Here is a 27470-nt window from a genome sequence, read left to right on the forward strand (position 1 = left end):
CGCTAATACAAAGTGACTAGAACATTCGAATTTGACCGTGTTTTGTGGCTTTGTAGTGGGTGTTGTAAGATTTGTACCTAAGCAAAAAATATTTATATTAACTTTTAGACGAACAAAGTTACGTTTTGTTGCATTTTTGTGGAAGGGGTAGATATTACTAATGTTCATGTTTTCAATTCTCATATTTATAACAGTTTTAGACCTAAACTCAACTTAAGTGTTACGTTAAAAACATACTATGAATAGAAGGTAAACTTAGCCTTCTTTTAAGCACTGGTATCTTTGTCTTTTTTTTGTTTCTGTCTAGTATTCTAAAGGTAAAAAGTGGTGAGAAATAAACTAACCAGAATGTGCCTTGAAATATTCCAATCTCAAATCTTTCCTTAGACTTAAACATAAAGAGGCACTTAATAAAATTGCGACGGTAATACAGATTAGACAACTTAATCATGTCTAGACATTTTATTCATGAAAATGTTACAGCCGAATGAAAAAAGGCTCTAACCACAAAATATGCCGCTAACTGAAGGACGAGTGTTACACGTGTAACTAGGATTTTTTTTGTTTTTTACTATCCTTGTTTGTTTTTTTTTCTTTTTTGCTCGCTTGATATTCTTTTGTGTTTTTATATAGTGTGTCCGGGTTAGGTTAAGTTAAGTGGGAAGGGGTACCTTTGTTCAACAATAACGTCGGATCTAATAGACGTAGACTAATTCTACATTCGTTTTGCAGAATAACTCAAATACTAATAACATATACAAATAATACATACTTTCACGACCTGGTTTTTCTTGTATTCAATTTGTCCCTATCACTACGCCCTTGATCACTACTTTTCCGGACACACTGTATAAAATTTAACATACCTATGGTGTTAAAAATTGAATAAAAATGAAAATTTCTGTTTTTTGTTTATTTGGGTGATCTCCGAACTTATTTACGTGGAGTTTTACAAGGTTTTTCGGAAAAGATGTAGGGTTTTTTGGAAAGCCGAAAATAAGCCAAAATAATATTAGCGAATTTGCTAATTTACTTGGTCTACTGTAAAATAAAAATAAATAATTGAAATGCGGCACACTCACACCTAAGTAGTGCACGATCTTTTTAAGTTGGATTATTAGGCCCAAAATGTTCATTCCATTAGGAATAATTAAAACCTATTGATATTGAGTATTGGTGATGATGAGTAGTGCAAACAACATACCTTCACAAGTCCTATTATCCGTCAGCTTGTAACCCTTATCACAGTCACAGTAGTACCCGACTGGGGTGTCCACGCATCTCTGTGTGCATCCTCCGTTGTTCTTCTCACATTCATTCTCGCCGCATTTGTCCCGCGGCTCATCCTCGAAGTTGGGACAGTCTGGTTTCTTGTCGCAAACTTTGGACAGTGGGATGCACATGCCTTCGCCGCAGTCGAACTCCGTTTTCTTGTCGCAAACTGGTTTCGGGCGCGCTGTAAAGAATAATGAGGAAGTGAAGTTGCGTTTGTTTCTGTTGGGGTTTTTAGGTAGAGTTGTAAGAAAAGGTGTGTTGTTGTTACAGGTAATCGTTTTAGGAGACGTTCCTTTGCATTTTGGGGATAATAATTGAATAGTATGTACGTACAGAATGAAGTAAAGATACAGTCGGCTAGAATATAAACAATTTATACAAAACATTATGTCGATCCATTATGTCTATAATATACCCTGAAGCACAGATAATATAATACTAGCCTGAAGTTAGGAGTTACTAGAGTAAAGTCTACCTAAGTAAGTAGCTGCAACTTTTACTGCGTCACTTAAAAAACCTAAAATATTATCGAAAACAAAATACCCATGTAAGTGGAAGAAACAGTTGTTACCTATTACTTGACGAAAATACCCATGTAATTGTATTTAAGATTATAAAATCAGTGTCATAGATAATATATAAATGTGCAGGTGTTGTTGTTAGTAATTGAAAATTTGGTAATCATAATTGTCGATTAAAGCAATTAGCAATCAGAAAAATTCAAATAAGCTAAGTCACGCCGATTATAAAAGAAAAACATTTATTGACTAAGCTGATGTGATTCGGCTAATCACATCATAATAGTTTTACGTATCTATGAATCATTGTAGAGACAGCTTATCGAGGGAAATGAATAAATTAATCCAATCGGTCAATCATCAGCTGAATTCAGCTGGCGATTAAGATATTTTAGATAAAGAAAAATTCACATTAATTTGCAGGTGTTCATTAAAATCTGATTGACGTGTAAGTAAGGCCCAGAACAGACGGTGAAACGCAACTGCAACGAAACTGCAACTTTCTGATGATTCTTATGAATGAAACTGAAACTGAAAGTTTCAAACTGGTCGCGTCATATGTGGTCTCTCAACGGACGCTATGGCAGAAACTTAGATGCAACTCAAAAGTAACTAGCAGTTGCAGTTTCGTTGCAGTTGCGTTTCACCGTCTGTTCTGGGCCTAATGGTCCCTGGCGCCACAAACAGAAACATTTTTGAAGGTTAGTTCTTCTAATTTTATTATAACAACAACAATGTCCAAAACTGAAAAGAGCTTAGGTAATATTATGTAAACTCCAAAAGCTCATGTTAGTCGCGTCACTAAAATCATACCTTTAAGATTGCAAATAGTATGTTTTCCGGCCAGTAATCGCTACTTAAAATCATGTCAATCAAAGTCGCAAAAATGTACTTACTGCAGTTAAACTCATCGCTGCCATCCGGGCAGTCCTTATCGCCGTTGCAGTACAGCGCACCAGGTATACAGCTGTGGTCCTTGCACTGGAACTGGTCTGGTCTGCACGTGATGTTCCCTCTGCATATCTCGGGAGCCTCGTCACCTCCGTCCGGGCAGTCCCGGTCTCCGTCGCACACCCAGGCCTTGTGGACGCACGTCATGCGGTCCTTGCACTCGAATTCAGATGATATGCATGGTGATGTCACTTTCGGTGTGGTCGCGCAACCCTGGAATTAAGTAGCGTAAAATACATTTTGTGACACGATTGCGTAAAACTGGTAAAACTAGTGAAGTATTTTCAATATTTTCGCTGATTGAACGGAAAGTTTTGGACGATTGCAAAACATTTTTTGTACACTAACGTTTTTCCATTTCAAACGGCAGCCTCTGATGTAGACTTTTATCGAATAATGTCACATGTTCAATATTGATAGTACTAACAAAAAATATTCAGGGCTCAAACACGAAATCGCCTGCAGCAATTTGTGAAACTGGGACTGCTTTTTTCGTAATACGAAACACAACAAATAACGTTTTTCATTTATTTTATAGGTAACATTTCTAATTTGAGTACAATGCAACTCAACTCCTTTTTGAGTTGCATTGTACAAAAGTACATAGTCAAAAAGTCGGTCTTTCGTTACGGACTATGCTCATTTTGGGCGTAGACTCGTACTCCAAGTAGATATGGGTCAAGTCGGTGTCGGACACTTAGCCTCGTCACTATCGTCGCTGAACTACGTAACTTGTAATTTCATCACCCACCTTTTCGTCGCTGGCATCGGGACAGTCTATATCGCCGTCGCACCGCCACCACGCCGAAATGCAATGCCCGTCTTCGCATGAGAAGTGTGTTGTCGGCTGGCAAGTCGGCGCCGGACATTTGGCTTCGTCGCTGTCATCGCCACAGTCGTCGTCGCCGTCGCAAACCCACCGCTGCTGGATGCACTTGCCATTCCCGCATGTGAACTCGTCCGAGCGGCACGTCTCATCTGGTTATTTGAAATTGAATGTGAGATTCGATTCACAAAAAAGAAAATACTACAAAAGTAGAAACAAATTTAAGAAGATTAATTTAAAAGGATTCACAAAATAGAAAAAAGAACTATAAAAAAGAAGAAGATCAAAAAGAACTCTATAAAAACAAAGGAAAATCAATAAAGTAACAACAAAGTTTAGGTACTCACTTGAATCAATGTTTACTGAACGTTATGCGAATAAATAATGTTGATAAAAATACGGATTAATAAATCGGTAATGGCTTTGCAAACGAAGTAGCTTCATTAGCACAAAGAGCACCCAAGTAGCAATTGGTATTAGTGGCAAAATCTTACTTGTCTTAACTCTATCTAAATTTACACTTAAGCTAAAACCAAATTAACTTAGAATAGAGATTTTTTTCTTTAAGACTTTATATTCTTCATCGAGCGCTACTTAAGCAAATTAAGAATACCCAAAACCAAGTTAAGCATTCTTTAGATAATTTGGTCTTAAGTTATTCTAAGCTTAAGTAAAAAAAATCTTATTTTACTAAATTAAGATTTTTTGTATGCTCACTTAATACTAAATAGTATAGATAAAGTATTATTTAAGTGTTGCAAAGTAAAAAAAGTATTCGTAGATTTACTTAGGACTTTTTAAAGACCATTGTCTCAGAAATAGTTTTCTGAAGATTAAGTTAATTACTTTTTTACTAGAATTAGTACATTTTGAGAAAAAATACACTTAACGGGACGATTTCGATAAAACAAGATCACGCCTATTAATTCAAGGTAATGCACGAGCACCTACGTGCGCAGCTTATTGTATTAATTTTTGATAGAAAATGCGTGCGGTCGCCCGCAAACTAAATTATGCTATTATAAGTAAACTCAAAATAATATGATTTACTAAAATAGGTATTGTCTAAAATATTTTCGTAATTGTATGGTAAAGTTGGGTACAACATGATTATTATACAATTTAACTAACTAGGTGACAGTAGGCCTACCTTTAAAAAATCTTAACATAATAACTACCGAAAAATGTTTCTAATAATTGTAATCCACACTTATTTACGCTGCTCAATCTTCTCATTTAATAAATTAGAAACACTGTGTGATTAAATTTAACAAAATCACAAATTGTTAAAAGTAAAAAGTCCATAAAAACAATTAAATAAAAACTTTTCACAATAAATACGGCAAAAATCATAAAATCCGATATTCAATCAATTTAATTGCTTTTCGCTGAGTGTTGCAATTACAGAGTTCAAAGAATACTTTACGAAATATGCGGGTGGTGCAATTTACCCGCCCTATATGTTATAACAAAACTAAAAACGTAAAAACCAATTAAAATCCTATTAGAACCATTTTCGACTTCCACACGGACAATCCGAGGGAGAAATCATGTAATTAATAAATTAGTTAGTAAATGAATTGTTCTTTAATGTATAGCAGCACCAATAATTTAGCAAGACTAAGACAGAATGAAAACTATCTAGTTTTAATTAAATAAAACTAAAGAGCTACTTGATACCATATGCACTTAAGTAATACTTCATCAAGTGAATTTTAAGTGTAAGTTAAATCTAATATTTCTAAGCTAATACTATGTAAAGTATAACTTGACTCAACTCTTTCTTAACTAAACTTACAAATTCAAAATCTTCTATACTATTGCTACATTAAGACAAATTAGAATTACCGCCATTATGAGCTATGTGTAACAAAAAATAAATCAGAAATTAACCTATGATATTATAACAAGAGGACATTTAAATTGAAGTACGTCTTTGTTACACTTTTTCTAGTTGCATAAATGTCTAAGAACGTTTGCATAAAATAAAATATTATTTTATAACCTCAAAGTTTTCTTTATACAATACTATTTCGTAATATTTTATTTATCTTATTAGGTTTTTTTCAAGGCCCTCCTGTTTTATAACATTATCCATTGATTTTACACGAGAAACCACAATGCGTTTTATATTTCCTATGCAAAAATGTCATTCACGATCTATTCTAGACATAATATAAATTAGTTATTAAAATAATTTAATCGCCATTTTCATTAGCCTTTATCTAAAGTTGATTTAGTGTTAAAGATCACAATGTTTACTAAATTTAAGTTCCTCTTTAATAAAAAGTGTCTTACATAGTTCTTCATGAAGTTAAATAAACCTTAGCTGTAAAAATAATTATTACTCTTAAATAAGTATTCAAGATATCTTCAACTCTATTTCCTTGTCTACAGTCATACTACAAGTTATATTATAGTACTTGTTTAGAAATTCTTAAAACTACACTCTTAATTAGGGTTTAAGTCTGCCTTAAGCGTTGTCTTAACTCTGTCTCAGTGATTTCCAAAGGATTGTGCCCTTTTTTGCTTACCATTGTCTTGGGGCATAACTTCAAGATTTCTTGAGTGCGACTATTGTCTTGGCCAAGACAACGGCTGGAATTAGGCTACTAGTCTTCAAGATATCTTCAATGCCTTATGAAGATAATCTGTTGCTACTTGGGCACATAACTCAAGGAATCTAGAATCTGCATATAGAAACACACAATTTATATTCCCTCTGCCGTGGTTTTGATTAAGTAATGAGAGAGGAAAAATAACTGTAATCCGCTAAAACATAAAAAGATGATTGCGAGCTTGCGGAAAATGTATTTTATTATTTTCACTCTCTAGGAAATCTCACGATATTTTTTTTTGTTCTAGAAAATATTATCACTGGTCTTATTAAGCGGAGTCTTCTTTTAATTAAACTCTTCAGAGATGGACAATTCTCATTCTTATTATTTCACAACTGTTTATATGAAATTAGGTATAATAAAATGTTCTAATTTCTTGAAGAAGTTGGTCAATCAATCAACAATGTAGTCCCTAAAATGTGTATTTAGACGTAAAAAAAAACATCAATTTTGCAAAGCTACATGTAATTAAAATATGGCTGTATGTTTCTTATCGTATGATAAAGATCGTTCGTTCGTTAATTATAATAATTCGCTAATTATGTCATAATATCTGACCTCCTCAACTGTCTTGTGTTTTCAGTGGTCTTATCTGGAAATTAAAATAATCGCTTTAATTTTCTTAAAAAACAATTAAAACGTCAATTATTAATTATTATTTTCGTTAATATAAAAAGTGAGGCTAAAATCAGTCATGTTAAAGTTAATAGTGAGAGCTTAGGTTAGTTACCTAAGTATATTATTATTTTTTAAGTAATAAATTATTTTTATATCGAATAATAACGAGTATTCGACTATTAGCAATAGGGACTGGCAATTAACCGGTATTCGACCATTCGCGGCATTTCTAGTCATTATTATTACGTAAGTACTTAAAAGCTCTGAAAGCCCGAGGCCTTGAAACATCGGAAAAAGTTCGACAGTGCCGAATAATGAGATAAATTATGACATAATCATGGTAACGCGGCCCGGAAGAAAAGCGCGGGTGATGGAGTGTGCACGCAACGTCACGCCTCGGGCTCGTTCGGACCTGTGAGGCCAGATAAGAATTTATAGACGGATGAGCCCTCCGTTGATAGAATACAGAGTGTTTGCCCGGGATCCACCCCAATGATTGATTGATACCGCTGACGCCGAAGAGGAATAGTTAAACACCGACTCCATCCGCGGACTAACAAAGTAAACATTTTTCGAGACGTGACCGAAATTGACCCGCGTTTAAGCTTTTGCGTAGTTCGAAAATAGGACAAGTATAGTTGAGGCGAACTTGTGCTCTTTGTGCTAGATAAAGGAGATATTAACTAAAACAAAAGATAGTATATGTAGGTCGGCATCATGCAGTTTTCATAATGAGATATCATGGTTCAAGTTGCCAATTGCGCAATTAGATAATATAATGACAAGCCAATGAACCGGCGATTTCGAGTGCATTCCTCTTTTATACAGTGTGTCCGGGCATGTAGTGATCAAACTTTAAGGGCGTAATCTATGGAAAATTTTATCGGTAAAAATACTTTAAATTTGGGGCTTGACCCATTTCTCGCATATTTACAAGGATTTAAGTTTTTAATTTTAAGTTTTCACCTCTTCCTTCAAAAACAAGTGATAGCGTGAGTAGTTTAACATTAATAAGCAACAATTTTATATCATGCGATAGCCAATAAAATTATCTATTAGTAGAAGTAGAAAACAGATACAAGTTTCATACATTTTAAGGGTGTAAGAGTGTAAGTAAGGGTGTAAGTAACTGAAAAAGATGTGAAAAAAATCATGTTTATTTCTAATTAAATCCATTCTTACTCCCTTAAAATGTATGAAACTTGTGTCTGTTTTCTACTTCTACTAGTAGATAATTTTATTGGCTATCGCATGATATAAAATATTTGCTTATTATTGTTAAGTTACCCACGCTATCACTTGTTTTTGAAGGAAGAGGTAAAAACTTAAAATTAAAAACTTAAGTCCTTGTAAATATGCGAGAAATGGGTCAAGCCCCAAATTTAAAGTATTTTCATCGATAAAATTGTCCATAGATTACGCCCTTAAAGTTTGATCACTACATGCCCGGACACACTGTATAGGCCATCGTAACAGCGATAAACTAAGTACGAATGCTGACCCATTATAACAGATGATGAAGATAGGTATAGCAAACAGTGAGTGATTATGTAAATGTGCAATTTGTTTAACATAGCGTCAATATTTCTGCGGAATGGTTTTAATGTCAGTAGGTTACGTGCGAAATTTGCATAATCACCCAGCATTAACAGTTTGTTTACGGTCAAGGAATGTCGAGATTCACCCTCTAATTTGTTTTGGGAGCGTATCTTTAAATGTCGACGTTCCTTTGTTTTTTATTATGTTCAAACCCTTACTGCATGCTTTTTCGTCGGATCCGTCCGAGCAGTCAGGATTGTCGTCGCACATCCACGTCAGAGGCACACACTCTCCATGTTTCCCTCGGCACGTGAACTCCTCAGGTCCGCAAGCCTCCACTTCTGTCAACCCAATTCATGCTCATGCTAAGTACGATGCAGAATAATGCACACGATCTTAGACCTTAAAACTATGAACATACTCCTGCAAAAAATGACACATGAAAAACTAATTTCTGATTCCTAAACTGTATTAAATCTGAACTAATATACAGCCTACAATACCCTATAAAGTTCGGAGCACTCGATCAATTTTGTTCCACATCCATTTTGATTTATAGACACAATACGATTGATCACTGACGAAAATTATTTCTACACCTAACGACGAGGGGAAACAGCAAACGTACAAAATATTTTTATTTTTTACGCTTTATTAGTCCAGTAGAATTAGCTTTTAAATCGGAAATAATTCCTACAAAAGATTTTATTGTTTTAATGGCATCATTGGTTGCCCATTAAGACTCTCCTAAGTTTTCGACTTCGACGGAGTTGTGCTTAAGTGGTGGGGGCCCCCGAAAGAGGCATTTTTTCGGTTTTCCGGTTATACCGCGTAAAGGACTTACCCTATCAAAAAGTGGTCTTCATAACGGTTGAAGGGCACTTAATCCTGCATTGAATAAGACCAAATTCATATGTTTTGGACAAACCGTTCTCGAGCTAATGCTCGGCAAAGTAGAAAATATACGTATAATTAATGACCCTCTCCACGTCCAATGGTTTGTTACCCACAGGCTTCCAAGTCTTGAAAAGGGCCACCTCAACCAGTGTAACCCTATCAAGGCTTACGAGCTTGATGCGCCTATCCTTGTTCGTCCCAGCCGTTCCTTAACTGCGGTTGCTGCACCTCTTCCTGGCACTCACCTGAACGACTCTGTGTTACCTACTGTGGCTGCCCCTCTTCCTTGTATCCTCCTGCATGACTACGTTGCCTAGCTGTATGGCTGGTCTAAGGTTCGACGTCAAAAATCAACAACAACAAGTTCATATTAAAACGCTGAAGAGTTTTTTGTTTGTTTGTTTGAACGCGCTAATCTTAAGAATTACTAGTTTGATTGAAATCATTATTTTTGTGTTGAATAGCTCATACATTGAGGAAGGCTATAGGATATATACAATCACTCTACGACTAATAGAGGCGAAGCAGTAAAGAAAAATGTTGCAAGCACGGAAAATAGTATTTAAACTATTTTCACGCGTACAAAGTTGATTTTGTGGCGTCGAACCTTGGACCAGGCATATAGCTAAGCAATGCAATCGTACAGGAGGGTACAAGGAAGAGAGGCAGCCACATTAGGTAACACAGAGTCGTTCAGGAGAGTGTCAGGAAGAGGTGCAGCAACCGCAGTTAAGGAACGGCTGGGACGAACAAGGATAAGCGAATCAAACTCGTGAGCCTTGTTAGGGTTACACTGATTAAGGCGACCCTTTACAAGGCTTGGAAGCATGTGGGTAACAAGCCATTGGACGTGGAGAGGGTCATTAAATATACGTATATTTTCTACTTTGCGGAACTTTAGCGCGAGAACGGTTTGTCCAAAACATATGAATTTGGTCTTATTCAATGCAGGATTAAGTGCCCTTTAACCGTCATGAAGACCACTTTTCGATAGGGTAAGTCCTTTACGCGGTATAACCGGAAAACCGAAAAAACGCCGCTTTCGGGGCCCCCACCACTTAAGCACAACTCCGTCGAAGTCGAAAACTTAGGAGAGTCTTAATGGGCAACCAATGAAGCCATTAAAGCAAAAAAATCTTTTGTAGGAATTATTTCCGATTTAATCAATTTTTGTGTTTAATTCTACTGGCCTATTATGGAGGGCATTAATTTTCTGATGTTTCTTTTTCTCTCATAAATTAGTTTCCAATGAAGCCAACCGTCTTTGTAAGAATAATTTAATACATTCGGGACTTCGATCAACAATGTGGATCGAAGTTTCTGGAAATAACTTTAGTATTTTTACTTTAATTAACATTCGCAGAACTTTTTTGACATCATAAAAAATGACCTTAGTTTTAGTTTGGATACATTTTTTAATGTCCAATCTCGTATGCCACGATTAAGATGCTATAAAGCCCCTATCATACGACCCTTTGCATGCTCGCTCCATATCATGCCGTTATCCACCATGCATGGTGTCCGGCTTACCGCACTGGTGTTCATCCGACCCGTCCGGACAGTCCGGCGTGTCGTCGCAATGCCACGAAGCGGGTATACACTGACCCGTGGTGCACACGAATTTATGTTCTGGACACTGGCGTTGGTTCGCTGCATTGTAAAAACGTTATTTGTAACTGGAAGGCGATCGTCTTTTTTTCGCTAAGGCAGTGAATGCATTTATGCAACATTTCCATTTTGCCGCGCTCTACATTGGATTAAAGGAGACGGGCCATTTGTGACGCAAGTCCTGTCTACTTTTTATTGGAAATACATAATTTTGTTAATTTAACCCAAAGACACTTCAAGATTATCGCCGAAAATGTATAGGTACGTTTAGTGTCGTGTTAGATCATCTAATAGGGCAGCCTGCTTTCGAAGTCAACGAACCTTAACTATCAGTCCAGTTTCTCTGCAATTACCTATCTTTAGATTTAATAAAATGCAGACAGGCAAGGTGGTCGATATAATACCGTAGCTATTAATACAACTTTATCTAGATTGCATAAATAACCTACGACTTAGCCTGGCCTACTTGGTCAATAATTTTAATGGTCCTGTTACCTTAGATTCTGAAACGTAATTAATTATAATTAAAAGAAAATTTAATTGTTCTCAGTCCTACACGTAAAGGAAAGACGAAACGTACCTAAACACGGAAAAAGCGTAGATATTCAGCTTCTCATTTAAAAGGAAGGAATTGTTAATGAAATTGTAAAAAGCAGTATAAAAACTCTTAAAAGGCATTTAATCCAATACAGTTAGATAACTCAGCGATCAAACGCTTCAGTGCTTTCAGTCGCATGTTAATTCCATTCAATCACATCCTAATGACTTTTTAAATATTTAACGGATCTAATTAAGTCCGTTGAGCAGATTAAAATGGCCGTACTCAGTACAGACGACAGCACGCCAAGCTAAACAATGTGAGGTATTATGTAGTTGGAATAAGAGCGAGTTTGAAACAAAAATGTATCTTCTGATCTGCTGTCGCCTGTACAAACTTGGCTCAAGGCGTCTCAAGCTGACAACACAAACTCATTTAGTATGCTACGAAAGTACGACTGCAAAATAATAAATGCTAATGCTAAACGCGGCCGAGACTAAAGAGTAATTAATGATACTAAACAGTCCTTATTACAGTCTAATATTGTTCCACGTCTTTGTAACAAATTAAATAAACTCCAATTATGAGGGTCTACGATTCGGGACACGACTAGCTCTGTAGCAATTTAATTTCAGGGTAGTTAGTGTTTCCGATCATTGGATAATTACTGTAACATAAGAATGGACTTAAATTTTTCCAGTATTTTTAAGTACAATGACAGAAACAGCAGGCATTATTAAGTTAGATCCTTCCAATTGTAAATAATTAGGTACTTAGATGCGATATTGCAAGCAAAATGTTTGTTTTTAAACCTATCAACCTTCAAAGCCTGTTAAGAATTAAATCAACACGCTAAAAACTACTCGTACGTTTTTTGTATTGTAACTTTCATAGTGTGATCAGAAGGACTCGTAGACAAATAGGATAGTGAACACTACCTACTCAATATTCAGGCTATCACTTCTCAAGCACATACAGGGAAATTCTGTACATAAGCTAACGGATTTTCCGCAAACCGGCGAACTGATATCACCACTGAAACTCTAACGATATGGCTTCCATTAACGACATATCATATGCAAAAGCGCTCTCTCTAATGGCGTAGGTGTCTTCAGCTTTGTGCGAGATTAGCAAGAGCAAAAAGTTGCCAAGTCATGTCGTCCCACATGAGTGATTATGTGAAAATGTTTCGCGACAAAACATTGCGTGTTTCGAGCGAATAAAAAGGATTTTCCATTTGTGGGGTCGACTCGCTGAGGCACTCAGTGCACGAAGTTGCGACTTCGCGGTTGCCGTTACCCCCTTCCCGAAATAAATCTAGCTAACTTCCACTTAGTTTTTATGGTCGCTTGAGAAAAACAAGAAATTAAGTCTGAGAGAGGTTTATTTTTGTGCTAAGAACACCGATGTTACACCTCAATAAAATCGTTTACAAAACGATACGCTAACGTAAAGTGAAATATGATTTTTGACATTATACTCAAGTCCTGAAAATCTTTTAAAATAGGTAAGTAGGTACCTAATACCTATACTACAATCTTATGTATCACAGGTTAGTCTACCTGGACACATTACTGGCATATTTCACGCACACGCCATACAGAAAATAGATTTATTATGACTCATGTTTCAATCTACATACGAAATCGTGTAATACGATGAAAACTGTCGAATTCGTAACGTCTCCTATGGAGTAACTAGTACTTGGCCAGTTTTTAAAAAATAATCTGTAGTTATAAATATTAACGCTTTGTGATTAACATCTTGTTAAACAAGACTAAGCGATAAGCGATACTTTGATTGATGACTGTGCAGGAATACTAAAGTTTTTCTCCTCCAGATAATCTTGTTTTAGTCTTAGTTTGAATTTCAAAGAAACTCCGGCGTCACTCCATGACAAGGCAACTTTTTAACTTAGTTAAGTAATTCTTTTGGTAACTTGCCAAACCTTCAAAATAATTCATTCGACTTAATACTGTTGACCATCGTTATTAATCTCTAGTATAGGAAAGTTTGTACCACACCTGAATAATATTAAGTCGGGCAATAATTTATTCTTTCTCTCTTCCTCTTAAAGTTTGGATGGTGCATTCACTTAGCAAAGTTTGCAGTTGGTAATCCATAAATCTTTTCTGGAAACTTTGTTATACTATATTGGCGATGTGGTTGAATACTCAGTCAGCATAAAAGATCGCAATTTCGTTCCACGCACAATATAAATATTTGTGTGCCTGAATATCGCCTTATTTGGAACTGATGGTGCCGTGAATAATGTATAGGTAATTATTATTAAGGTTTTTTCTATAGTCGATATTATCCTTCTTTATCAAGGAGGAAAAAGGTTCCCATTGATGAAATATTTTGTAAATGAAAAACTGTAATATTACAAGCACGTGAAAAGTCGTAAAAGTTGGAGCATCCTATAATTTCACGGGTCACTTATATTGAAAAGTGGTCTCGATAACAATCACAATTTATTGCGACCCTTCTATGATATACAACAGGAAAACCAGGGCTATTCCGTTACGTTGTTTACGTAGTTTCTTGTATATCTGTCACTGTCGCTCCGCCCTTGCGTGAGAGGGATATAAACATCGAAACCTCGGATAACGTTTTTGGGAATATCCTCCCAGGATACAGCGAGCCGTTATGTGGCTTTATACGCTTTTCGCTTTAACATTGCAAGTTGGTTTAGGTTTTTTTGTTTGTTTTCGTTGTTAATGGGTTTGCCCGCAATTTGTTTCCAAAACAAGCTATTTCATTTTAAATTCAATGGAGATTTATCAGTCTGAAAATATTTTTCATGTTATTAGTTTATAAAAAAGTTATTGTTAGCTTTAAAATCGTAACTTGAGTACTTAAACATAAAATACACCTTTTTAACTTTCACATTTAGGTGTTACTTAGCTAGTTCGAAATCGAGTAAGTACCAAATTTTACTACGACAACTAGACAACGGACAAACAAAATAGTAAAGCGAAATATACTATCAGCGGCTATGACTTTTATTTAGTGTGAGAAGCACCGCATCACTAACATGATTTCCGGGACCAAAGGAATTTGAGCTAACAATCGCAGCCGTACATAACCTACGAGTTAAAAAACAATCGAATATCAATTTCACATTGCTAACATTGAAAGGTTGAACAGGTGATAATAAATGAAGACCCATCTCACCCCGAATTTCTTAAAAAGAAACGTTGCAATAAATTTCGCGTTTAAATCAGTAAAAGAAGTTCACTGTAAGCACAAATTGGAGGCTGCAAACACGAGATACGTGGCATATGTTCCCAATCGATTGGAATCAAGCCCTCTTTCTTTTGCAGGCATAATTTGCCGGTTCACTCGTCCTGAACACATCGCATTATTATCCCTTAGGTAAGTATTCTCCGTCACCCAGACCTGACGTCACGTCGGCAAATAAATTAAGACAAGATTCAAACGTCATGGGATTTAGCGTGCCAATTTTTTTTTTCAGGCTAACGCAGTATTCTGAAATTGAGACCATCTCGTGTATCGAGCTACTTTCCTAGAAATACAATATGGTTTTGGTGTTAATATCAGATGTTAAACGCTTGGTCGTACAGCTTGAAGCGGTAATCAATATTGTCTACTCATTTGTTTGATCCGAAAATTCTAGGAACACAAGCAAATCCTGATAAACCCGTAGAATAGCCTATTTTATTCTCGTCCAACAAGATATTGAATATTCCATTGATAGACAAGTAATAATTACTTGTTTCGGAAATCTGATCTGATACCTACGCCAAATCTCAATTTCAAGCGATTGATATCTTTACTTCTCTTACTTTACCTAGAACCTAGAGTTTGCTTAGTCCAGTCAATTGACTGGAGTCGTCCAATTGATGTACGCAAATTGGCAATTCATAACAAGTAAAAAAGAGGGCAGAGATTATAAAATTAAGCCCAAAAACTTCGTCCGTAATTAAGATTCTAATCTGCCCGGAAGCCTGGCTATGGACGAAATACGCGTGCTACCTTACAACTTTGCCCATAAATCGTGAGATAATTATTTTTAAGGTTTCATGCCCCTGAAATATTATCTACGGTATGCGTCAACCCTTCTGTCTGTCAGCAACTTCGGACTCGTTGAACTTACAGATATTCGCTGGGTGCGAAGTACTAGGTGGGGGGGACATAATCTATCGCAGCGCTCATGGTGGTCAAAAGTAGAAATAATGTAAGCTCTGTCATCAGATGTATCTGTCAATGGCAAAGCGATTCTACATAATACATTTTAATATCATTAATTAATCGCATGAAAAGGGTCCTACTGGGAACTTAAATAAAAGAGTGGACTGTATTTCGATAGGGCTGTTTTAATAGCCGTTTACAATTTGGAAATAACTAAACTATACAACGTGGTAGTACAAAAATGAGTCACAGTAGTTGTTGTGCACAGATGTTTGCCTTATGATGAGAGCGTGAATTATTGAACTCTGCCCTTGTTTTGTTCTTAATTCTTCTACATCTCGGACTTGTCCAGCCAATACCAACAACTTTTCTTTAAATACGGTTTGTGGTTGGAATTTGATATTGTAACTCTCACAAACCCGGTCTTCAAAACGATACTCATTTCGATCTGAAAACGATATTTAATTTATTACTAGCGATACAGAAACATTTAAATATATTTACTGTTATATAATGAAACCGTTAAAGTAGCTTTTTCTTTTTGTTTTACTGTAAAACTACAACTATAAATGAAGTAAACAAACCCTGACACAATCAAAATTAAACACACTTTTTGGACTTACCTCATTTGATTTGAATGACCAAAATGATTTCAAAACCTTTTTTCCACCCAAATCGTGGTATCACAACAATTTATTAGTTGAAAATATTTGTTATTTTTTCATTTCGATATTTTTTCACAAATATACGACCTAAATGTCAATGTGACAGAACCCACAAAGTTGTGGACGCTAGTTGGCGCTGTAATCGTGCACGGAGCCAATAGTCGGTATGGTTATCTTTTATCGAAATACCCGTGCCAATAAAATACCTTTGTCTGGTCCATTGAGGAAAATTTCAACGCTCATTATTATGAATGAGCTCATTAATCCTTTTTCAGCGAACCCTGCGTACGATTAATAAAACATTACCCTCGTCATTCGAAACCACTACAAAACTCATGTACGTACTTCAGAGCAGCACTCGTTCACCCAAAAGTACCCTGGGCGTGTTTCTCCTACAGGGATAACCCTTTTTTGGATTAGAAGATTGTCCGGTTTTCATAGCCTCAAATCTGGCTTTGTCACTTGTGACCTTGTTTTTTCATTGTTGTATCTAAACACAAAGGGGCTGGGCGCAGGACCGAAAGTAAATTTCGCTGAACTGTTTGCTTATTTTACTCACACAAATTATCCTAAGTTGCTGCCCATGATTTTCCGTCATTCATTGTGCCTGTGTAAACTGTACTCTTTGTCAGCTAAATTGGTTCGACTTTCGGTAGAATTATACCTAATACTTATACAAAACAGTCGACTAAAAGGTGAAAGAGCAATTAGGGCTGCCCATTGTTTAATTGGAAACACTTCAGACAGACTTGTTCTGGCAAGACCTGTTTCGCATTATTATTATTATTATTGGCTTTGGGCCTTCATTTGCGCCATCTCGACCAGGTTTGATCTATTGTGGCAGCCCTTGTCTTTAGATGTTTCGCATTAAGTGGTAACTTATATTAAGAACTCTTGTATAATTTTGTCTTTAAATATGATTTCTATTACTCACTGCAAGTTCCAGGTTCTTCGTCTGACCCATCTGGACAGTCCTTCTCGTTGTCGCAACGCCATGACATCGGCACACATCGTCCTGTCTTGCAGCGGAACTCTGATGATGTGCAGGTCCGACTTTCTGTGAAAGAAAAAAAAACATTAGTAGATCTATTCTTTTAAATTTTACGTTTGCAAGAAAAGTCAATTTCCTAGATGAGATAAATAATTTTGTAAAAACTATGACTGTTTCGGAAAATTAAGACAAAAAAGCTTCAGTCAGGGGTTGGATTAAGTAATAAGAAAAATAAATGATATAAATAGATATTGTTTCATTTGAAGTCACTATTAGGTATTACCTACATAAACATACATTTATTGATACACTCACATTTATAGCTCTGTATTGAAAGTTAATACATTTCTTAGTCAAAAAGTAGAAACAAATATTTCTTTGGTAGGTAAATACCGAAGCAAGACTTTAGAACAATATTTACCTAAAACATTGAACGGAATAAGTTCGATGATTAGACTTTCTTTGATTCACTAACTAAATACAGCTACTTTAGCAACTTAAATATTCTTTTGTTACGAATTATTAGATAAATAAAAACCTTGCTTTCAATTATTATTCTTGCCTACACGTGCCCATTTATTTCCGATAGTTACAAAATGGTTTTCTATAGTCTGGAATCATACTTGTTATTTTATAAGGAATCAACAATTTTGTTTATTTCATACATTCTTTGTAAAAATGGATGTTGATATGTGGAATAGGCGATAATGTGATGAAAAATATGTAGGGAATCAAAACAGCACATTATTTTTCTCCTGCTCACCCATAAATTCACGAACGAATAAATCAGGACAATAAAAGAAAGCGAGGAATTGTTAACAAATAAATGCCAAAATAAACGAATCCACTAATAATGTAAAGGTTTAGTTACACAAGTCGCGCTACGGACATTTTTCATTCATTCTCAGCAGCCACAATTTAAGAGATAAATATTTTGGTAACGCAAAACACCAGAGGAAAATTATTCTTAATGCTTTTGTGGTAGATGCGAAAGTTGAACGATGTCACTCGAGGAAAGACCTCCAATTCCTTCTTTTAATTTATATGAAAGATGTGTCTACGAAAACGGTGACGCTTTTAGGAGGCCTTTAATCTTCACTTATATCGGGGCGCAATATTACATGTCGGAGTACAATGTTGAGAACGCTGGCATCACGTAAATGAAATAGTATATACCTTGAGCAACATTTATTAGCTAAAAGCGTTTACACACATCCAAATCATGATTAAAGCAGTTCAAAATAAAATTCGCTGGAGGCAGATTCATTTTCAATTTGCTAAACAGTACCCATTATTCTTTCGGGCAGACGATTGAGGGCAGTCTTAAATTGGATCAGGCAATTCGCGCTCGAAAAGACCTATCAGCATGCACATAAAACGAGGTTGAAGAAAATTATCGGGGAATGACAGCAGCCGCTTTATCTTGAGGTAGTTCGAGCCGAGGCAAGCACGCACCGCAGGGCAATTTGTAAACAAAACGCACCCTCCTCGAATAATATCGCTCTACGTGGCCCTCACTCAACGAGTGCGTCGCCGATAAATTCGAGAGCACCATCAGATTACTCCACCATTCCTACAACTTGGTGGCTTAATAAAAGAAGGGGGACCCAAATAGGTACACGTGTACCCTACTCGATGCCTATTTGCGGGACATAATTGTGAAATTGGCACTCACGTACTGAATGCCTTCGATGTTTATACCTGTACGTTATGTGTCAATTTTCCTCAGTGCCTCGTAGTACCCTCCACGGGGCAATGTCCCCGCCAGAATTAGACACTTCACAAATTCTAACGTAAATAGAAATCGCATGGAACCGGTAGATATTGAATATTAAGACGCGCGGAAAAGAACTCTGAAATTTTCTTTTGCTCGGCGACCCTCGTTTACTTTGGGATTGCGGGCCAGTCGGGTTGCCTAATACAAGGCTGGTACAATAACTGAGCGGGTAGTGTAAAAGGTATTCCCTCGTGAGGCGGGGCGGCCATTTGCTCGAGTGAAACGCTTCGCCGTGTAACACCCACATTATTGCCTCCTCTACGCTGGAATGTTAATGCGAGCTTCTTCTCGTCGGATCTTGCTTCAATCCTTGTTTGAAGCCGGCGATTATCGCGCTAACTTTCTCATTAATGTTTTACGTGAGGTTTCCCCGGTAGCTAAACATGCAGTTTTAGTGCTGGGCAACCGGCGTACGTTGGAATTATTCATGCAAAAATTATGGCGCCACTATAACTGGAGTATACATTTACATAATTGCTACGACATTCTGCAGCCTTATAAAACTAAGGAGATCATGATAGAAATTAATATTATAATTTTTCCTACTATACCGTGGAAGTAGTATCTAACTAGAATTAATATATTTATGCATAGGTGCTTGAATGAATATAAAAGAAGACACAGTCACAGGAAGATTTTCGATTTAGAACTTCGATTTGAGTCGGATGATTTCTTATTCTGCATGCGTGATAGTTATCTTTTTCATTATGGAAATAAGATACACATTTAATAAGGTGGGTGGACCATGGAAGGCCACGCTCCTTTGAAGGCCAACTATCAAAAAGTCGTAGTTATTGACATGAAAACACATATTCCTTCGGCTATACACTAAGATCCATCAAACTCAAGGCCACAGATGCGGCGGCGAGTCGCTCGCGCCGCTATTGTGGCAGTGCGATCTCACGATTCGTGGACTTCGGTCATCGACGTTACAATTGTTATTCGCGCGCACAGCAAAACGTACGTTTTTAGTTAGATAACCTATTATTATTTCATATTTTTTTACTGTGAATTGTCGTATAAGGATATGTTTATGGTACTAAAGAAAAAAATAATAGTTTTGCCTCGATTTAAGTCAAAATATTGGTAGTGTTCCCAGGAAAGCCATTGGTTCCTTATAAGGCCCATCAAAAATTTGACAGTTGGCCTTGCTAGGGTACATGGGCCTAACAAAGAACATGTACAAACTATGAACATATGAACAGTTACTTTTTAGTTATAAATACGTACCGTTACAGTTAAAACAATGTTTTATATTTATAATATTTTTATTTATAAGGGTTATTAAACTTTTTAACTCATATTAACTCATTTTGGCCTTACAAAGAACGGACCCATAAGAAGGCCATTTGAGGTAAAAAAAAAAGTTTTTAATTTCATTATAATACGCGTTGGCAAGTTATTTGATGTCAATATAATACTCATTACTACTGTTTTTAAATAATTTTCATTAATATATTCTTAGTTATACGATGGTGTTCAAGTAATGTTCTTTGAGTTTTTTATAAATGATAAAAATATATTGAGCATTTAATGTTTTGCTTAAATGAAAGAGCTTATTATGTAGTTTTAGTAAAAGCGAATATATTAATTGTTACAACTCTATTTTTAAGTTGAACGACTGATGTATAATATTGGCCTTGTTTGGAGCCGTGTTGCTTGCAAGGCCATTTGGAAGAGCTTAACAAAACTTAAGTTTAATGAATACTGATTAAAGCTAGGTAAAAAAAAAGTGATTTATATGATACACAATAAAACAAACTATTATTTGATAATTTGTTTTTTTCATTTATCCAGTTAATAAAGGAATAAAAAGCGTTTAATCGTTAGAGTGGCCTTCCATGGTCCACCCACCTTACATATATATTTTAAAAGGAAAATAAGATTTCAACGGGACTGTAATACTGCAACAAAATGTACTTAAAAGTTAAGGTTTCTACTTATCTTGAAACTAGACGATTCTTAATTCCTGATGGTCTTAGTTAATAAACTTATCACCGTATAACTCGAGATTATGATTGAATGTAATATGACACTCGCCAATGAACATCGAATCGGAGGGCCTCGAAGCAATTTCGTGAACGGCAATTTTTGTCACCATTTCACGTTAGAGTGATTTTGTTCCCGCAAAGACGACACGAGAGCGGTTTTATCAGCCAACGACGTATCTTCGATTTACCCACTCATGTGGCAGTGGGGATCAGGGTGGGATCACGTACAGCTTAGGGTCCCGCTGGCGGTATGGAACCGTTATTACTACGTGACACCTGTCAGACAGACGTCATAGAAACTTTTTGCGTCACGTGAAAATTGAATCACATTCACAGAAATTGAAAAAGACAAAAGTAATCGCTAAAGCCCAAACGTGAACCATGTCACTTTGTTTTAATCATAAAAATATTTTCTACAGGATATCCCAGAGCGTAAAAAAGTAAACAACCGAAAAGCACGCGGGCAGAAATTTGCATCTTAACAATAACAACACGTAGGTACCTATTTTATTTTATTTTATTTTATTTAGGATAACAAACAATTGTACAATTCAGATATGCAGTAAAGTTATACATCGACATTTAGTTATTGTACAACCCGCACCGCTATCCCCATCTTACAAACATGCTTTGCCTCTTTGCACCACTAGCTGATTTATGGAAATGAACAGAACAATCAGTGGAGCCCACGGCCACGGATACCTCTATTCATTCCCACAAATCATTTAAATTGGAATTTTCCAAGTGAACAGAGTTATTTATATAAACAGTCAGACAGTTAACACAGCATAATAATATTTTATAACAATATTCTGATTTAAACAATGAATTTAATTTAATTAAATGAGATCTATCAGTTTTACTATTGAAAATCCACTAAGTTTACTGTTCAAAATCTGAGTACTAAAGGACAATGTTCGTTCTCCATACATTGTTCGCCGTTAGATCAACAGTGCCGAAATAATACTTTCTAGGTTCTAAATGACACAAATCTTTATGTAAGAACAATTATTCCTGGCGGACCAATTCTATAAACTTATTGATAGCAATATTGTTATCATAACCTCTTACTTACTAGTATTGTATTATATTATTTTATGCACATCGATTTGGGAGATGTTCTGTATTGTAGTTGTCGCAGCCAAATTGTATTATAATATTGGACGGGTTTTGGAAATAGCTCGGCGTTCCACTTTTATGATTTACTTACTTACATTTTGCACGTAAATAAATAACATGAATCCTATGTTTACTTTCCACTCTTGACATTTAACACGTGACTTACCAAACTAACTATCTCCATGGTTACCGTCTTAGTCTATGCATGACTAGGGATTGAACAACTTTTAATTGAATATTATTAACAATTCTCGATAATTATTATCGATTGAAAAATATTCGGTATTTGAATCGAAAGATATATTCAATTTTATCAATATCAAAATATTCAATTTTAATAATAAAATAAATATTATTTACTACCACCTATGAAATGTTCTAAAAATTGCCTGGAGCGCTCCCCCAATCCTGGGTTTTTGCTTTCCAAGCTGAGAGGATATCATTTTGGTTCTATCGATACATTATAAAGGTACTTAATATTTGAAATGTATTCCTACCAATTATTGTTATAAGCATTTTGAGCGAATAAAACTTTCAATTCTATTAGAACTTTAGACATTTCTCTCACTTTAAGCGGCATTGGATTTTTCATCGAATTTTGAAACTGTAACAGATATATTAAAGATGATCCCATATTGTTGTCATTGTCTATATCAGTGTTATGATCACAATTCTTTTTATTTTATTCATGACCTTCGACCAGTTGGACACATTAGATAGCTTCTTGTAGTATCGTGCAATATATTTTTAACTTTTAATTAAAATCTAGTCATACTGTAGCAATTTGGACGATTTATTTTATTTACAAGATCGGTATCTTATTGTCTATGATGACCGCAGTCAACATCACTATTACATGGATTCCTAACAATGAAGTACGGCATTGCCTTGTGCCGATTTTACATAGATTTTATCGACACAAATTATGGAACTTCATAGGATATGGAGCAGGCCACGCCCTAAAATGTCCGGATGTCGTCATAGTATTATGGAATACATATAAAATACTTTTATTATTTCATTTTTTAATCCTCAAGTGTCCGTTACAATCTAATTAATGTTTAAGTATTCAAAAAGTAAGAGATTAATTTTGATACTTTACTGCTGTGCCCAGGAATCTAAGGCGGTTTCTGACAATGTCCTTTAACAAAATTATAAAATTATAAATTTTACAATCCTTAGGTTTAATTCAGGTAGCTAAGTATATTAAATTAAGACATAAATTCCTCCAATTTAAGACGTACTTCCTTTTTAAAAGCTATTGGCGTAAGTTTAAACAAATCTATATCTGCAAAATATGTATTGTATGACTCCATAAGACGATGAAGTGGGGCACGCTTTCCGGCATTAGTTCGACATGATCTGGGCATAAATAAACGATGTACATGAGTGTCACGGATACGTTGAGACCGGCTAGGGCCGCGATAATGCAATTGATTAGTTAGTTCATTACAGTCAAGTTTATTTTGACAAATATTAAACAATACACCTTGGTCTAAAGAATGTCTCCTAGCCTCGAGCGACGCGAGTGAGAACTTCTGCAACAGTACTTCATAAGAGGACTTCGCATGAAAACATTTGTAATTAGTAGTTTTAAGGAATTTGCGTTGCACACGTTCTAACTGATCTACATATTTAGCGTAGAGAGGGTTCCAGATGACACTTGCATATTCCAACTGAGACCTGACCAGTGATTTATATAAAAGAAGATAGGTTGATGCCTTTTTAAAGTTACTGCTAGCTCTTACAACAAAGCCAAACATCTGGAATGCCTTACTCACAACAGTAGAAATATGAACATCAAAATGTAGCTTAGAATCGATAAGCAGGCCTAGATCCTTTATGATAGAAACATTTTCTAGGCCAGTGTAACACAATTGATAGTTAAAATTGATGGTTGACCTTTTTTTTGTAAAGGTTATGGTTTTGCATTTAGCGAGACTTAGGTGCAGCTTATTACTAGCACAGTACGCAGACAGACGGTCCAAGTCCTCTTGAAGCTTTTCGCAGTCACGTATGGATTCAATTCTCCTATAAACCTTGAGGTCGTCAGCGTAGAGTACAAATTAAGAATTTCTGAAGCACATATCTATGTCATTTACAAACAAAACAAACAAAAATGGTCCTAGGATTGAGCCTTGAGCCACTCCAGACGTGACATTCAGCTGATTAGAGGAGTAACCATTTATTATACCTATACCAGGTAATACCAGGTAATGGAACTTAGTTCGTTCACAAGAAAGAGGGCATCTTAAGATTTCATAGCAACTAAGTCACTTAAGAAATTCTCAATTTGCATTTTCTTGGAAACATAATATTTCTCTTTAACTATCCATGTGTACCCAAGAGTAATGTTAAAGAAATGCAAATCATTTGATTGCTATTTACTTATGTTTACCAAGAATCCAGAATTACCTACTTGATGCGAGACACGCCTTAGCCGATTTTTCTCTAAGATTGATCTCACAGTTGATTAGTGATTCAGTCTATCGTCCCACGACTTGATTGCCACCGGCGGAACACCATTCGACGAATAATAATAATAGACATAAACATAACTAATGTAACTCTTACACGATCGTATACAAGAGTCGTTTTTAAGATTCATAGAGCAACCTAAGGTCACTGGATTCCCAACTTAAACTTTATTGGAAATTATATTTCGCTTTAACTACTCACATATAGAGCAATATTAAACAAATGCACATCAATTTATTGCTATTTATTTCCCGAATGAAGAAAATCCACCAATAGGACTTGAAGCAAGAAACGCCCTGTCCGATTTTTCTCTAAGATTGATCTCACAGTTGATTAGTGATTCAGTCTATCGTCCCGCAAGTACGACTTGATTGCCACCGGCGGAACACCATTCGACTAATGGGCCCATATACGAGGATTAATTAACTAGATAGTGATGTGCTGGCTTGCTCATTTAACTCGACATATCAAACAAGATTTATCGATGGAGACATCGTTCTTAGGTATAATTAGAGGTCGAAAAGGTTAGTTGTTGTGTAAGAAAAGTTTTTCTTTTTTTGTAAAATGTCTTTATAAACATGATTTTTTTTATCTATTTGTTTGTTGTACACGATAATAACGAGCAGCTAAGGCTCTATATTCGTCTCTACCTGTTTATGTTACCTGCATATTATGCTAAATAAGATGATTGTTTCAGTTATTGCATACCAAACATTAGTTAATTAAATAATTACTTACACGATTACTGTTTTTTAGGGTTCCGTACCTCAAAAGGAAAAAACGGAACCCTTATAGGATCACTTTGTTGTCCGTCCGTCCGTCTGTCAAGACCCTTGTATCTCAAGAACGCGTGAACGTATCAAGCTGAAATTCACATGAAATACTCAGGTCTATTGTCCCTTTAAGCTGTGAAAATATCAAACTTCTAAGCCAAGCCAATCAAAAGATACAGCCGATTATGTCGATATTTTCAACAAATTTTCGACACTCGCAAAGGAATCAAAACCTACAGGATACTTCCCGTAAACTCAGAATCTTGAAATTTGGCATAAAGCATTGTCATATAATGCAAATATAGGAAAAATTGCGAAAATTACATTTTTTTAGTTATATAATATAATAAAAATATTTTAATAAAATGAAACTTACTACCTTATTTCTCACTAACGAATAAAGGTATCAAATTGAAATTTATACCAAATACCTAGATCTATTGTCCCTTTAAGAAGTAAAAAAATCAAACTTCTAAGTTAACGCGATCAAAAGATACAGCAGTTTATACCGACACCTTAGACGAATTTCCGTCACACGCTAGGGAATCAAAACCTACAAGGTACTTCCTGTGAACTCAAAATCTTGAAATTCGGCACGAAGCAACGTTATATAGTACAGATAAAGGAAAAATTGCGAAAATGATAAATTTGAAGTTATATAAAATTTAAAATATTATTTTTGCTTACATGACATAAAATATTTTTTTAATAATTATAAACTTACTACCAACCCTTTTTCACATGAACGCGTAGAGATATTATAGTTGAAATTCATATCAAACAATTCTTAAATCTTATTGCCTCTAAACTGTGAGAAATTCTAAATCAACGCAAAAATTCAAAACGCTGAGGTAGGTACCTACCTATAATGCAAATATAGGAAAAATAAATAAATAAAAAATAATCATACCGCATATTTTGAAATTTGCCACTACTCGCAACGGAATCAAGTAAGTAATTTGATTTAATACGTCATAAATTGTAAACCGCTACGTTTGTACGGCGGAACCCTCGGTGTGCGAGCCCGACTCGCACTTGGCCGGTTTTTTTTTGTTTACCTATATAATGTTAACTGCCACTGTACACAATATAGGTCTAATTTAAGATTAATTCAGTCAGTGCCTGAAGCGGAACGGGAGAGGTGACAATGACATGTTATGACGTGACAGGGCATACAAATCTGAAGTCTGAAGTCGCCCACGTTTGACCGTCACAAAAGACAATGCCGGAAATTGGCGTCTTTTTTTTTTTCGCGCGGCCATCGACCAAACCTTGTTTTTTGATTACAAAATAGTGTAATAAACCAAACTTACTATGACATGTATACCTCTAAACTCAGTCTGAACTGAGTTACGAGCATCAGAAGTTTAATGATTTTCATACTAGATTTGCTGTTTGCGCGCAAGTTTTGTAAGAAATTGCAACAAAATAATGACATTGTATGTGTAAACAAACAATACCATCCATTAAAGGCTCCAGACATCAGTATGCAGCAGAATCAGCGCAATAAAAAAATAGCGCAATATTTTGTTACAATTTCTTACAAAACTTGCGCGCAAAAAGCAAATCTAGTATGAAAATCATTAAACTTCTAATGCTCGTAACTCAGTTCAGACTGAGTTTAGAGGTATACATGCCATAGTAAGTTTGGTTTATTACACTATTTTGTAATCAAAAAACAAAGTTTGGTCGATGGCCGCGCGAAAAAAAAAAGACGCCACCTTCCATACAAAATCTGGCATTGCCATTTACCCTGCCGCTCCTATACCTCAGGCACTAAGTTAAACGCTAGACCTACACTATAGTATCTACACTTATCTCGAACCGTATTTGAGACAAGATAATTATTGTGCCTACCAGCAAAATTAACTTCCATACACAGGTTATACTGGCTTGAAATTACACGTAGCTTACCCGTGCCTGAAAATTCGTAAAAGGCTTCAAGAAAATAATAATATACCTACATAGTATGTAATAGATAGATATAAAAGCCGCAATAAGCGTTTATGATTCTAATCTAGGTCTTATTTTGTAAACCTAGACGTACCTAGGTGTCTCATTTATATGGAACAACGTCTAGTAGAGTCTAGTCATATCAAATCTTAGGCTCTACATTGCCCACATTAAATTTGA

The 27470-nt window shown here is 35.6% G+C and overlaps 1 protein-coding gene across 7 annotated transcripts in view; it reads right to left on the minus strand.

Annotated features, from left to right (window-relative positions):
- LOC135088130 (very low-density lipoprotein receptor) overlaps positions 1-27470 on the minus strand; it is a 278825-nt gene that overhangs the window by 21507 nt on the left and 229848 nt on the right. For 5 of the 7 annotated variants that reach the window (XM_063983037.1, XM_063983015.1, XM_063983050.1 and 2 more), the window contains exons 3-7: positions 17143-17265; positions 8564-8686; positions 3496-3722; positions 2690-2957; positions 1205-1456 (exon numbers count right to left, since the gene is read on the minus strand). In XM_063983037.1, coding sequence (XP_063839107.1) covers positions 1205-1456; positions 2690-2957; positions 3496-3722; positions 8564-8686; positions 17143-17265 — 993 coding nt within the window. Of the gene's footprint in view, positions 1-1204; positions 1457-2689; positions 2958-3495; positions 3723-8563; positions 8687-10772; positions 10893-17142; positions 17266-27470 lie in introns of all 7 variants that reach the window. The other 2 variants (XM_063983043.1, XM_063983023.1) reach the window with 1 other exon arrangement.

The sequence above is a fragment of the Ostrinia nubilalis genome, chromosome 1 (assembly GCF_963855985.1).
Source record: "Ostrinia nubilalis chromosome 1, ilOstNubi1.1, whole genome shotgun sequence".
Classification (NCBI taxonomy): domain Eukaryota; kingdom Metazoa; phylum Arthropoda; class Insecta; order Lepidoptera; family Crambidae; genus Ostrinia; species Ostrinia nubilalis.